This window comes from Exserohilum turcica, assembly GCF_000359705.1.
Source record: "Exserohilum turcica Et28A unplaced genomic scaffold SETTUscaffold_6, whole genome shotgun sequence".
In the NCBI taxonomy this organism is placed as follows: domain Eukaryota; kingdom Fungi; phylum Ascomycota; class Dothideomycetes; order Pleosporales; family Pleosporaceae; genus Exserohilum; species Exserohilum turcicum.
The window spans coordinates 825811-840003 of record NW_007360277.1 but is presented as its reverse complement, the minus strand read 5'-3'; the positions used below and the strand labels follow the sequence as shown (position 1 = coordinate 840003).

The window sequence follows — 14193 nt, the reverse complement described above, 5'->3', positions numbered from 1 at the left end:
CAACTCTCAAACGCATATTCCATGAATTGAACTCTATCCTCTCACAGGCAGCGAACACTGACCGACTTTGCAACAAGTTCTCCTGTTACGCACTGCGTCTTGTGCTAGTGGGTGGTATAATGATATCAGTAAGAGAATATATTGAGGGCCTCGTCCCAGACACTTCTCCTATTCTCTGGGCACGAATACAGCCCGAGAGGATCGCTGAACATGCCGCAAAGATGATAGAAAAGGCCATTGCTCCAATGCTGATGTCAAATACCTTGCCTACCTTTATCTCTACCCAAGCTGGCAGCTGTTCGAGAGCCTTGGTGACGTTATGCTGCACGGCAACGAGCACAACATAGGGCACGCAACAGGCAAGTCCTATGCCGAAATGAACCATCATCTGCTTCGTGGTGCCAATCTTTTGAATGATACTCGCAAGATGGGTGGAATGCCCATATGCAACACAGCAAGATAGCAGCAGCAGAGTGATGAACGACAGAGACCCCGTAAGCAAGCAGCCAATCACCGCTGTAGGTAGGCTGTCGAGGCTGCTTGGCAGTGAGGAAAGAACTTCTACACGCGCTTGGATGACATCTTTGAGCGGACCTGGTAGGTCCTGGACCTTGTTCAGTACCAATGCCGAGACAGTCAGTCGCGAGCTACTGCAGGACCGACCCTGTTTAAACCCAACGCAAAAACGGATCATGCCGAAAGAGCAATTGAGCGGGACGTAATCTTCGATCTGGGGCAGAGAAGTCGCTGCTGAGCTCGCTGAGCTCTGCGTGTCAGCCATAGCATCGGAAGTCTTTGTGGCTGCGACGTCTAGGATCTTCCCAGCCCCACGTTTTATGTCTTTTAGTAGGTCGCGCTGTAAGGAGGCTGACAGAGGCGACTTGGTAAGGTTGAACTGGGCTGGTTCAGCTGGGTATCTCGGTCTAACGTGTGGGGCTGAGGGTAACTTACGTTCAGGGTAAACAGACCTGTTGTAGCGGTCTGTTGTGAGAACAGGATCCAGAACGTTGCGGTAGCGAGAGCAATAGCAAGCACCACAGTGACAGCCGTGACAGTCCAGATTGTCTTGCTCGAAGTGGTGAACATGTTTAGGCTAGCATTCATTATCATAAGGTGACATCCTATAGCAACATATAAGCGGTAAGGTAACGCGGGTCCATTCTCAGCTTACCAAGAGAGCGCCAGAAGCGGATCACGGAAGGCCAAAAGAGCATATTTTATAGTTACTATAGGTCCTGGGACACGTTCTTCATAGCGTAATCCTATATAGTTGTGCCTGCCTCCAAGCCTTCGTAAGATTCTAGCATTACTAAAGCGCAGCTTATTTCACGGGAAAACAAAGCCATGACTGCACGGTAATTAAATCACGACAGGTCGCTAAAAACTCCTATTCACGCTCACAGCAGCCAACCAAAGGTCACTTACTACAAGTCTAAGGTAAGAGCCAAGAGCGAGATTGCAGGACTGGTGATGATTGGAATCCTGCTTGTTATTGTGCTATCTGTCCTATTTTTGTACGTTCGTCATAAAAAACGCGCTCTGAGGACAAACAAACGCACGTTACAGAGATTGAGGCCGATACCATCGCAAGTTGCGAATGTGGAGATGGTGTGATGAGGATCACTTGGCGGCGGATAGCTTTACTGCATCGAATCTTGATAGTATAAAATGCTAAGCACTATGTTTGGAATTGTAGTGCTCTCATGTCCATCACTCGTGATGACTCCGAGTCTGTCGCTATCTGACCCATCTAATTTGTGGAGACGCGGATAGAACACACTGCGCTAGCGACATATAGCTTACTGTTCGCGTCTAACCTAAGTCAAGTGCTGACTCAACTATACAAACCGACCCAAGGAGGGCGCAGTTTGACCCATGCGTGGCGTAAGCATCCAGCACTCGTTCTTCCTGAAACAGCTTTCCATCATTTTGAGCTAACAAGTAAACTCGCTTACTTGATTTATTGATCTTGTTAGGCCTTTTTAGGCTCCGCACCGCTACGAAGCAGACCCACATGGATATCCTTAGAAGAAAGAAACCAAATGGGCTTTTAGGGAGAGCATGATTTCCCTATGACAGCATGAAGTCATATGGATATAGACTTCTAGGGGAAACCATCGCTCCCTCCGCTCTTCTTACCATCCTTTAATTACCAGAATCCCTTTCTGCACGCACTCAGACGGTCAATCACGGTGTGCGACTTAGTACAAGTCGACAACACCGTCACAGATGACGCAGATTAAGGTAGACTTCTTGTTATGCTAGCTGTGTTGTCCGCTCACATAATCAGATGGAACAAACCGAGACTAAGATGCATGCGACAATGCATGTTCACGAACCTACCGATTGGTTCGTATCGTACGATTCCTGGCTTTATAGTATCGACTACTCTTTGTGGCTACATCAGAAGGATATAGCGGTCTTGCGTGGAAATATCCGTACGATGCGAAGCGCACTCCCTGTGAATGCGAGAGCTTGCTCCCGCGAAGACAACGATCAGACGTACCACGCCGGGATGGACGACACAATAGACCAGGAGAGTTCTCAGCTCAATAGCTTTCTCAGCGAACTGACAGAGGCCTCTACAAGCAATCGTGACGAGATCACAGCGTATGCTATAGAGCGTCAGTGTTCTATAGCCCGCGACGAAAACGCTCCTGGTACAGATGTCCGAGCGATGGGAGTAGAAGGTGCTACAGCAAACCCCCAACAATTTGAGGCTACAATACACATGAGCCCGGTGAAAAGAAGTGGGTTGCCTAAGAGGGGCTTAGTGAAGCAGCGTGTTGGGCTGCGGAGGAGTCCAAGGCGCCGTAGACAGACGTAAAAGCGGTTAGCTAGCAGGTGGTCCAGGGACACATTGCTGGGCAAACCCTTCGATTTCAATTTACAATTACCGTTGCTCAATCCACGTCCATTAGCACATAAGACATAACTAGTCACAAGTGGAATGGGATTCTTTTTTCGCCACTGACTGTCAGGATTTTTTATATGTGTTCTTCCCATCCTCACCTATGATCCCGTCTAGTGTGCACCTATGCAGGAGCAAACCTAGTGCTTGCTGTAGAAATGGCGAGCGTGAAGAGGCTTGCAGACAACACGGCTTGGAAGCACTGCATACAGGGATGGTCTTCCGCATTGTTGTGTTCTTGCAGATCCATGTGATGAACATGCAGTCTTATCTAGGGCTAATACTGTAATGTCCATGCCTGAGACCCGGGACGCACCCCGAGGCGAGACGGTTTTGCACTTCGGACCTTCGGAAAATCGAACGGACAAGCCAATGAAGCTGTAGTGAACATATCTAAATCTATACTATTACTGCTTCGGCAGGACAACCTCCGGACAAAATCTCTGCAAAATTGAAAATGTCGCTGATCTTTTCCTCAAGGAGGCTTGTCCCCTCTTTACTGTTTGACCCCTGTCCAAACGCGACTTTACATCTCTAGGTATCACATATTCGGATGTCTGCAAAAGCAGTGCAAGTGCGAAAGATAATTAGTTGTCCTAGGGTTTGGCACTGCTCAGTCATCGAGACTGCGAATGCCGGGAATTTCGCTGTGGAGAGCACGAAACGCGGGGAAGCCTCCTAGTGTGGCGAGATGGTTTTAACCTTGTTCGCTTGCGTCTGAATAATGATATAATGCTGTAACGTATTCTCGCGCTATCCCCTATTGCTTCCTATGTCTAAAATAAGTGTAGCGCGTGTCGTGGGTCTTAGAACGAGAACGAGTCCTTCGTTGCCCCAATACCTCACTACCCCTTCAGGTGGTAAGGTACCACCTACACTATAGATCGTTACTAACTACTAGAGATAAAGATAAGGTAAGACAAGTGTTAGCACAAGGCATCCCTTCTAGTGTGCGTAGATCATACCGTATCATTAACCACCCACATTATTAGTGGATATACCCAACTCTGCCACGTAGTTAGTCTAATTAATTAACTCGTTTACTTCACTTAAACATTTTAGAGAATGGTAGAAAGTGGTGTGGTCTTGGCATACTGCGCCATTTTAGTGGTATACGCCAGTCAGTGGTGGAGCACGTTATGTAGATTTTACTGCGCTAGACTGTGAAGTTGTAGCGCCCCCCAGAGTAAGACCCTAACGATTCCTTTCATCTTGGCGAATTATAGGATTAATGGACATAGCCAACGATCCCTTCGCCCATTAATGATAAGTTGGCATGATGCTCGTACTGCACAAGCAGATCGTCAACAGCACGACATATATCGGACTAGAGATCGCTGAATTATCCTGCCTGCTTACGCAAGCTCAGCATCATTTCAAAAAGGCGTTTGTTCTTTTTCCTTCTCGCTTGGCGAAAAACCTCTCTTTCCACATTGTCTCCAGAGTCCTCCATAGCGTCTGTTACACACTCAATCAACTTCTCAATGTTGAAGATAAAATGTAAATCTCGGGCTTGCTTAGTACATTCCATCAAGCTTTCGTCCCATTCAGATTTAGTCAATATATAGTTCGCGAGGGCAACTACTACCTCAGCTAAATCTTTCCAGCTCTTCGATCCACAGCGTGGATCAATGAAGTCGGGATCGGTCTCGAAAAGTTCAATCTCCGCCAGGTCGGCAGGAGTTTGTTCATCATTGAAAGCGTCCAATAAGCTGTAGTCGAGCTGCTCCACCGACATAATGCTTGATCCCAGTGGGTTGAAAACGATGCATTCAGCGCCGATCTGAGCTATATTTTGCAAGCGATCTCCGCCTCCTAGATGTCTGGTCAAGTACGATGGATGGTTATAGACTGTTCTTACTTAGAAGCTTGTCTGCGTCTCTAAACTTGTACCAGAAGTCTCGTCTGTGTAGCGGTCATAGAAGTCGTGAAGCATATTTCTAACGGTGAGGTCCTTATCCATTCGCAATTGCCACTTCTATATAAGAATGAAAGGCGATTTTTTGAATGGAAACAATCTATCGAACAAGTCATCTCCAAGTACGGAGCGTATTGTGAACCACACTACGAGAGTGGAAGCCATGCCGCAATCCACAGTAGTTGGCCCAAGTATCAATAAGCCTTTGAGGGGCTCATCGCTTAGCTAATCTGTTCCACCCTTCCAAAACTCATCCAACGCTTTGCATGACAACGGCCACAGCGCCACCAAAAATTCTCTCTCGCTTCAAAGCCTAGGCAGACTTTGTCTTTTATCTTAATTATTTCAAATCCAACCAATGTAAGAGCCAATGTAGAGCTGCGAAGCCATTTGATTTTCCTCGCTCTACGCGGTACCGTTGGGCGGACTCTATACCTATAATAGTACGAGTAGCGTGTCATTATGTATATACCTTTAGCTGCCGGTCTTGTGGCGATACAAAACCAAGCCAATAACGTAGATAGTTCTAATGTCGATGCTATGGGCTTCAGAGCGGGCGGGAAACGTGAGTACTCTATGGAATCGTTACGAAGCCACGAAAAATTCCTTCGCATGCTGCAACATGCCATTGTAGAAGTCTTGAAGCGCACATTTACTAGCATACCGATCTTGGATCAAATGCAACTGTTTGGAATGACTTTTGGGAAACGATAATCATCCTGTCTTCTATTCTGAAAAGCTGCTGCTTGACGTATTTTTATAATCCGGGTCATCCACTGCTGCCCGCTTCGCCTCCCTCTCCACTTCCTGAACGTATCTTGCTTCATCACCAGAACCAATCACTTCTGGCGGTGTTTCAGATCGTTTGCGCTTTTGGACCCCCGCAGGTATTGAATGTCGCACAAGTGATGCTCCCTGGCACATTTTGCTTTCCGCCGCAGAGAGATATTTACAAAGCTCTGGAGTAGACACTATAATCTCCCTCCTTCCCTCCACATCCTTTGTAAGTTCCTCGCACGCAAAGTCGGACAGTTGGAGCCGTAGGCCTGGGTGATTAGTATGGTTTCCCTGCTCGTCACGAAATGCCTGTAATGAGACGTTAGCTGAAAAACCAACTTTTACCGAAAGAAGATATACCTCATCTGCAACTTCCTCGACTACTCGTAGTTCAACGCCGTCGTTGGTTTGGTGGAATTGAGGTCGCCACACCGACAAGGTTGCTTCAAGCGACTCCTTCACTCCATACCTGATGTCGAAACCCACAACAACTTGCACACTCGCATCTGAGTCCAGGAGATACTTTTCAGCCAGCCGGTGTAGTCTGGTTTTCTTCTGCGAATATGCCACTTCAATGATAACCCCAGGGTATTGCGCTTTGTCGTGCCAGAAAGATGCGTCTGGTTCATGTTTCGATCTGTTGCCAGAGGAATCATCTGTAGCTGGAAAACGTATCTCGGTAGATCGAGCAGCGTTGACCTTCTGGGCGAAAGCCGCCGCGTCGTCAGATCCCTCACGAATTATTTTCAGTTGGCTGAGCACAGAATCCTCAATACGGGCAATAAACAATTCATGCACGGCTGTAGGCATGCGAATAACAAGTTGGTGCTTTTCCGCGTCGTAATCATACCTGTCCACCTCTTTTGTTAGCCACTATGTGTATCATGTTTTGAGCACGCTAACCGTATCTTGTCTTTCACAAACCCTTGCAGCTCCTCGTTTTGCTTAAGGAGACGCTCCAACTTATCAATGTCCCCTGGCTTAAGCTGAATCTCGGTCCACGGGTCTTGATTGCTATGCTTTCCTGCTTGTATTTCTCGGAAGAGTGTAATGACCCGGTCAGCTTGCGTATCCGGCTTCTCGTTGGTTGGTGGCGGTGTTAAGGGTATGTTTACAAAACTCGAGGGCGGTGTCGAAGGCATAGCAGTATATCGCACGGCATCGCGGTGTTGCGAAAGGGTTGTTACGATGACTGCTCGCGGTTTAGGAGTTCTGACGCTTTGGCCGCTTTGGTTGACTCAGCAACAGTGCCAAGGGAACTTGCTAATCAAGATGAGTCTGACTGCGCAGTAAAACAAAGCCCAGAAAACCTAACGTCCCCTGCCCGTAAGCGAGAAACGCCCCTCAGCGAGATAGACCCACCGTTCACGCACCTCATACATCCCAATACGCATCTAAAGATCTGCGATTAGTGTTGGCCTATTCTTTGTTCATTTCACCTTAATATTTAATAGTGCAGCAGGAAAAATACAGTAGTTGTGGTTGTGCCGGCGATCATTTCGCGCGCAGCTTCAAAGGCCATTTCGTGTTCTACCTCTGCTCTATCGCCGCCATCCGTCATCTTTCCATGTTTAAGATGCTATATTAGTAGATCTAGTCTAGATGCACATTGCCCCAGCTCGCGAAGTCAATCAGGTGATGAAAATGTGGTGTCCGAGGCTATCTCCGTGTTGCAAGCTCTCGTCCTTGGCGCTATGTGTTTCAGCAGAGGACATAGTGTGATTATGTATCAATGGGAGGCTGGTAAGGCTGAGCGTATTGTATCTAAAGCTATGCTCGATCAGCTCGATGTGTGGCGCCTTCCAGAAGCTTCGACGCACAAGCAATGTGGAGGCTATTTTTGGAACGTGCCTCGTGTTCCCTTCGGTCCCAACTCGGCGCCCTCTCTCGCTTTCACTCCCACTTCGTGCTGAGATGGATGCAGCAAGTCTGGTGCTCGCGCAACCTCTCTCGCCCGGAGTGTCTAGGACCTGGGCTGCTCGAGCTGATCGAAAGAATGTTCCGCTCTCCACACTTCACCATCGTTCTCGAGGACGGCGGTCTAAGCAAGAAGCCGCGCAAGGGCGGCAGTATCTCACTCCAGATGAGGAAACAGCTGTTGTCAAATTCCTGCTAATGAAATCTAAGCTTGGACATCCTGTGCGAATCAAGTTCTTACCCTCCATTGCCTTCAGCATTGCCCGCCAGCGGCCATCCGGGAAGAAGCCGAACAAGCCGCCGGGCCAGAAGTGGGCGCGATGCTTCGCAAAGCGGCACCCAGAGATCAAAGCGAGGACGGTCAAGCCGATTGACTGGAACCTTCATGAGAAGTACACGTACGAGAAGATGGAACACTGGTTCAAGGTCATTCAGGAAGTGCTTCAGGACCCCGCTGTGGTACCGGAAAATGTCTACAACATGGATGAGACAGGCGTGATGTTGAGCATGCAAAACTGCGTAAAGGTACTGGTAGGTAAAGACGACCCGCGCGACTATAGAGGCGCGGGCGTCAAACGAACTATGGTGACAGCCATTGAATGCATCAGCGCCGACGGTAGGGTATTGCTGCCGCTGATTATCTGGCCAGCTTTGACGCATCGGAGCAACTGGACCACGTATCCGACGCCCGGCTGGCACTACGCGCACTCTGAGAATGGATACGATAACTCCAAGATCAGCTTGGAGTGGCTTATGCGCGTGTTCGATACGCAGACCAGAGAGACAGCTAACGGGAAACCACGTGTTCTAATATGTGATGGCTTCGGAAGTCATGAAACGGTGGAAGTGCTTGAGTTCTGCCTCGCTAACAACATCATTTTGTGTCGCCTTCCCTCTCATACGTCACACAAACTGCAGCCTTGTGACGTCGCTGTGTTCGCTGCTCTGAAGGCAGCCTATCGCGATCAAGTCGACCGATTGGGCCGAGGGGGCGTAGACACAATCGGCAAGGAGCATTTCACTTCTCTCTACAGCCCTGCAAGAGCACGGGCCTTTACTAAGAGGAACATTACATCTGCATGGGCCGCTACAGGTCTGTTTCCGTTCAATCCTGAACGAGTATTGAGGGGCATACCGAAGCCTGCTGCACACCCGGTAATCCCGGGACTTGCTCGATCGGCGGATCTAGCGCACAAGCCGAGGCTGTGCAGACAACTGCAACACCTACTACGCCAGTCACGCCAGTGAATGTAGAAGATGTGCGATCGCTGTTCGATAGAATCAAGCCGCGTGCTGAGACGCTTGACGAGTCAAGCAAACACGAGCTACTAAGGGACACGCACATGATGGCGAAAGCCACAAGAATAGCTATTGCCGAGCGGTCTTTTCTGCAGGACCACAACCGGTTCTTGTCAAAGATCAACGGCGAAGTCAAAGCGCGGCGGTCGACCAAGTTATTGGTGTTGGGCACGGCGCAGGTGATGAAGTACGAACAGCTGGTAGAGGCACAAGCGAGGCGTGCTGCAACAGCAGCAGCTGCCGCAAACAGAGCAAAGCGAGGACGCAAACGCAAGAGTGCTACGTTAGAGAGCAAAGCGCCAGATGCGACAGCAGAAACAGCGCAGGCTAGTCGTGTGTCAGGACCCTGGAGAGCACCAGTTGCGCGAATGGTTGCAGGAGATTGCCAAGTAATTCTGGTGGAAAAGAGTTATAGATGTTTAATTGATAGTAAAGACAATTAATTTTATACGATAGAATAATAAAGTATTAATCGTGTTAGGTAGAGAGCTTATAAGAAAGTACGATTTGAGTTGAGCACAACGAGAGTAAATAATGAAATCCATCCTTATATCCTCATTGCTTCCAGTCCTGCCCTCAATGTCCTCACGAAGTCATCCCTGAATCTTCTGAGGCCACTAAAGACACTCCATCACGTGTATTATGGTCCTCACATAAAAGTAGGGACTACCCATTCTTGGCGTAAAGCCAGTCACATCATTATGGCCCCGCGATGACCACTTCCCTGCTAACATCCCGAGTGAGCCCTTCAACCACTCGGGGTTAGCATCCAGGGTGGAGATCCCTCGACTTGCTACTTGTAATATTGGACTAGTTATACTTCTCTACTTCTCGATCCGGATTAGGGCGAGATAGCCGTTAGCGGTAATCCGTGAGATTGCCTGGCGATTCTATGGGAAAGGAGGTATGGGAATTCGACTGCTCACCCACTGCTCACCCATTGCTCACCCACTGCTCACCCACTGCTCACCCACTGCTCACCCACTGCTCACCCACTGCTCACCCACTGCTCACCCACTGCTCACCCACTGCTCACCCACTGCTCACCCACTGCTCACCCACTGCTCACCCACTGCTCACCCATTGCTCATCTATCAACTACAAACGCTAATTACGCTTCACTAAAGCTTAGTCACTTCTCCACGCAATAAGAGAATAGTCAAATGAATTCGGCATTATTCGCTTTATTCTATAGGCACTACAGATGTTATTCGTTTACCGCCTGCAACTCTAACATTTTTTACGCATCAAGATGTCGCGCTTCACAACGCCTGCTAAAAGACAGAACAATATCATCAATAATAGGTACGCAGGTCTCATCTTTTCATGCCAGACTCTATGCTATTCTCTAGTAGGCATTCTCCTTCTTAGCTACTATAGAAGCAGGTAACTTGTGGGGCGCTATACTATAGCAAGTCGCAGCAAGTGTTACATCTGCACATGCACAACAGCGTAAAGCTAAACAGTGATGGCGCAAAACCCTCTCTTCCCATCTTTGCACGCTTACAACGTCAGCGCTAGGCCACAAAACAATGTGGCACGTAACACTTATTACTGCAATAGTCGCAGCATAACTCAGAATTCTATTAATATATCCGCGCCTATGCACGATATTAGGGCCCACCCAAGTAGTTTTACATGGATTAGATCGTAAGCGTAACGCTTGAGGTGGCCGCTCACGTCGGACGATGGGTAGGTAGCACGTGTGGGGCAGGTCCGTGCGAAGGCCGAGGATCATGGCGCTGTGACTACTAGGGTGGGGCACTTTCAACGGCACCACTCGTGGTGAACCCTCTGGTAATGTTCCTTGATGACGACCTGGTCAGCTATGCACACTCTCATGCAGTTGCAGCTTCCGGTTTGTGTCATCATGGTAGTCTCTAGGTACAGTATTATTCAATGGTAGTCTTGCTCAAATAGTACTAGTTTCTGTCAGCGATATAATGGCTTGGTCTGCATTCAAAACTCTCAGACTAACCAATGCATAATGCTTACATAGTTTGAATATCCTTGGAAAAATGCATATCAGGGGGGTTCATGTACCTCATGAGATGACAACTAAGCGATATGCGCGAAGCGAAAGCATGAGAGTGTAAGACTCGCGCAGGGTGGTGTTGGAGACGAACATCCCCTAGACGGAGAATTTTGCAGTACTGTAGCTTGTTAATTCTGTGCAGTCGTGTGCAGCATGTTATACAGCGGTCCTCGGTTCTAGCTATCGCGACATGTTGCTCTTCACACATGTATAGAGAGAAGTAATGTCAGCATAACATGGCGACATTGTATTACTTCAACAACTCTAGAATGGTGCATCTCGACTAGATTCCTGTACTAATTACTCAAGCACTTCAATCATCTGTAGTCATTCCGAACACCACTTTCAATTCAACGAAGAAGTATAGCGTATGCTAGATCTAGCTATGGTGCAGCTGCGTTATAGGGCCCCCATTCTTTCTGCTATTGCCATAGTTGATATAATTCTCATTGTACAACAAACGCCAGTACAGTGGCTTGCGTACTGTACCAGAGCGAACGTTCTGTTTACACTTGTCTGGTGGCATCCTTTCGTTCTGTGCTTAACTCTACTAGCTTAATGTTCTCTCTAAGGTCTAAGGTCGCTGTCGAACCCATCTTTATGGCTGTGAAATTCCTGGGTAAAAGCACCTTCAGCTCAGGCAAGGAAGCGACGATGATGGCAAGGGATAGCTCGACCATACTGAGGATATCTGAATGATAATCGAGTTAGCATGCACGTTACAGCTATATAATAGTAGATCCCGAACGTACAGACAAGGTTCTCTTGACCTGTTCCAATTTTTAGGCAGATAAAGCGAACAATGCCTGTGACAATAGGAAGCATTCCCATAACAAGTGTCAAGACGACTGCAGTAGAGGTCTCAAGAATACCTTGAATAAGGAGGGTCACGGGGAGCATGTATATGACCAGGTAGCAAGTCAGGCCAAGCGTGAAGTTTAGGATGAAAGGCTCCTGAGCATAAAACACTGAGCACGCGCCCTTTTCTTGAGACCACTGCACAGAAACATCTTTGCCACAGAAAAATGTGTCATCGAATAGGCTTGTCAAATAACAGGCCACGACAAAGGCAGTCATCAAGATCAACAGTTTCTGCGTCGTTCGGTGGCGGCTGAGATCGAAGAAGGTCCAGTAGAAAGCCAACATGCTGAGTTTGGGCAAACCTAGCCCAAAGTCGTAGAAGTAATTCGAGACGAACGAAGTCTGCATTTAATATGTGTCAGTAATAGTTTTTACAGAAGTAAAAGGCGAGACCAAGATGATTCAAACAAGGAGTAGATAGACGGGGAGCGCGAACCTTCGACAACCTTTCTGAAGTCTTGTAGTTGTCTAAAACGCCCATCTGGAAAGTGAGTGTATCGCAGATAATCAAGCCCAAGGCATCAAGGACAGAGGCGATCAACAGTATCTCTGACCAGCTTAGTTTCTTGTGGAGGTAGAAAACATGCGCGTAGATACGCAGAGCAACAAAAGCGAAGGCAATGATCAAGAAGACCCATTCTGTGATCTAACAGTGATTTAATTCATTAGTGTTCTCATGTTCAACATGTATCTAATCATCAACCTACCATACAATCTTTGCCATCAATGAAGTAGGCCATTGCGACGGATCAGAGCAATCGAGCTGAGGAAGGTATGAATGGTCAAACTACCAAGCGAGAGATGACCCTTACTTGTCAAGTTAAGGTGGCAGAAGAGGAGAGAGCAACTCTAGCTCAATTGGTCTACCGAGTTTGCTCTAGTTCGGTGTGTTTATTGCTACTGGAGTGTCTTGTTAGGCGGGCCACAGATGCAGATTCACGCGGGATCACCAGCGGGCCAGATTGCTCCATAGTCACATCCGATGAGGGAATAAGGTTGTAGAGTAACAAACTATATTCGCATCTTAGCGCGTTGATGCGCAGCACTGTCACGAACGAGCGATATCTTACAGTACGTAACAAGGGCTTAGCAAGATTTGTGGCGATGATAGTTGGACCCAAGCGTCATTGGGTCCACACGTGGTATCCCATGTGGCTCCCCTACTTAGCTGTTACCACTAACACTAGACTTCTCCAGTGGGACCCGGCTCTACGAAAGACTATATATTTGGATTTTGCTGGATTGGAGTCAAAAATAGAAGAACCATAAATACTTTGTCATACCCGCCCATAGACCAACACAATGAGGGACTCAGCCTCTCTGATTGCCAATCTTGAAACGTGATAGGATAGGACATGCACCATCCGTTTTTTCGACATCAGACCCAGCATGCAAAGCTTCCCAATGAAAATCTCTGGATACTTCTATACTAGGTTGAGGCTGCCCATGGAGAAGGAACCCAAGAGTATCCCAGATACAAGAAGGAAATGAAAAGAGGATATGGAACGTGCTTGCCACGTTTACTTATATGAAAGTCAGCTCATATTGCCATTAGTTTAGTTGCTATGAGAAGTTACGCGTAGTATAATCCGACAAGTGTGGGATCACATGGAGTCTTGCGCAATGGGCTTTTGTCATGTTATAGTTAACGTGCATCCCTTCGTAACGGAACAACCGGTGTGGCGGAACACCATTGCTTACGCAAGTAGATAAGAGGCGGAAAAACTTATGGAAACATATTCACAACCTCTTGTTGTTTTTACTTGCATATGTCCCCACACATCACCAATGCTTCGATAGAAAAATACGCGGTGGTGTGGCTATATAACGTCAATACACTAGCGGCGAGATTTCGTGCCTCAACTGGCGCCTCAACCTACGCAACTATCTTGCCCTAAATCCCGTCGTCAGAGATATTGAACGATGCTCTGGGTGGCGTAGTTTCAGATACTTTTCTCGACATGCTAGATGATGCTCTGTGGTGGTAATCAGAAAGTTTCTCCGTCGCTAAAACGATTCGCAAGATTCGCGATGAGAGTTTAGCGTACTAACGAGCCCAGCTTTGTCATCTGAAATATATTCACGTGACCTTTACTTTGTTTAATCATGTGACATGTTCTTCTGGCACGTTCTATCAGTCTTTAGTCTTTGTTCTATTCTTAAGTAGGGTTGGAAAACTTCAGAAGGCGTCAATGTTGGGCGCGCCAAGGGCATGTGATCAAAACGCGTGTTGAGTCACCTCACTATTCCTTACAAAGCGTTACCCCGCCACACCACGACAGGACTTTTGCGCACGATGACGGCTCCGACGATGCTGTGGTGAGTTAAATATGATAGCTTTCGTGCTCAATACTCGAATGGTGATGGTATATAGGTGGAGGACCAAGACAGCGGCATCACTTTTAATTCGGGGAAGGGCACTCTGCGTCGCGTGTTGGGACACCATTTTATTTGGTGGCTCAAACGCGCTTCTCC

General features: G+C 47.8%; 6 protein-coding genes across 6 annotated transcripts; 2 read left to right on the top strand and 4 right to left on the bottom strand.

The window, feature by feature from the left end:
- Positions 1-41: 41 nt before the first annotated feature.
- On the bottom strand, positions 42-1086 carry SETTUDRAFT_22614 (uncharacterized protein; the record flags this gene model as incomplete). The annotated part of the gene is made up of 3 exons (XM_008031168.1): positions 42-104; positions 272-895; positions 952-1086. The coding sequence occupies 3 exons, from the start codon at positions 1084-1086 to the stop codon at positions 42-44; spliced, it is 822 nt and encodes a 273-aa protein (XP_008029359.1).
- A 1237-nt stretch (positions 1087-2323) lies between these two features.
- Positions 2324-2827, top strand: SETTUDRAFT_34182 (uncharacterized protein; the record flags this gene model as incomplete). Its single annotated transcript, XM_008031249.1, has 1 exon — positions 2324-2827. One exon carries the CDS (start codon positions 2324-2326, stop codon positions 2825-2827), a length of 504 nt encoding a protein of 167 aa, XP_008029440.1.
- Positions 2828-4253: 1426 nt separating this feature from the next.
- On the bottom strand, positions 4254-4649 carry SETTUDRAFT_34181 (uncharacterized protein; the record flags this gene model as incomplete). The annotated part of the gene is made up of 1 exon (XM_008031248.1): positions 4254-4649. One exon carries the CDS (start codon positions 4647-4649, stop codon positions 4254-4256), a length of 396 nt encoding a protein of 131 aa, XP_008029439.1.
- Positions 4650-5537: 888 nt separating this feature from the next.
- Positions 5538-6763, bottom strand: SETTUDRAFT_165102 (uncharacterized protein). The gene is made up of 3 exons (XM_008031522.1): positions 6510-6763; positions 5967-6456; positions 5538-5915 (listed from the first exon to the last, which is right to left on the bottom strand). Exons 1-3 carry the CDS (start codon positions 6746-6748, stop codon positions 5556-5558), a joined length of 1089 nt encoding a protein of 362 aa, XP_008029713.1. The 5' UTR covers positions 6749-6763; the 3' UTR covers positions 5538-5555.
- An 811-nt stretch (positions 6764-7574) lies between these two features.
- On the top strand, positions 7575-9256 carry SETTUDRAFT_121074 (uncharacterized protein; the record flags this gene model as incomplete). The annotated part of the gene is made up of 2 exons (XM_008031521.1): positions 7575-8678; positions 8726-9256. Coding segments are annotated over exons 1-2 (1488 nt in total), but the record flags the coding sequence as incomplete, so codon positions are not given.
- Positions 9257-11363: 2107 nt separating this feature from the next.
- On the bottom strand, positions 11364-12458 carry SETTUDRAFT_34179 (uncharacterized protein; the record flags this gene model as incomplete). The annotated part of the gene is made up of 4 exons (XM_008031247.1): positions 11364-11548; positions 11610-12060; positions 12155-12364; positions 12426-12458. 4 exons carry the CDS (start codon positions 12456-12458, stop codon positions 11364-11366), a joined length of 879 nt encoding a protein of 292 aa, XP_008029438.1.
- Positions 12459-14193: the final 1735 nt, after the last annotated feature.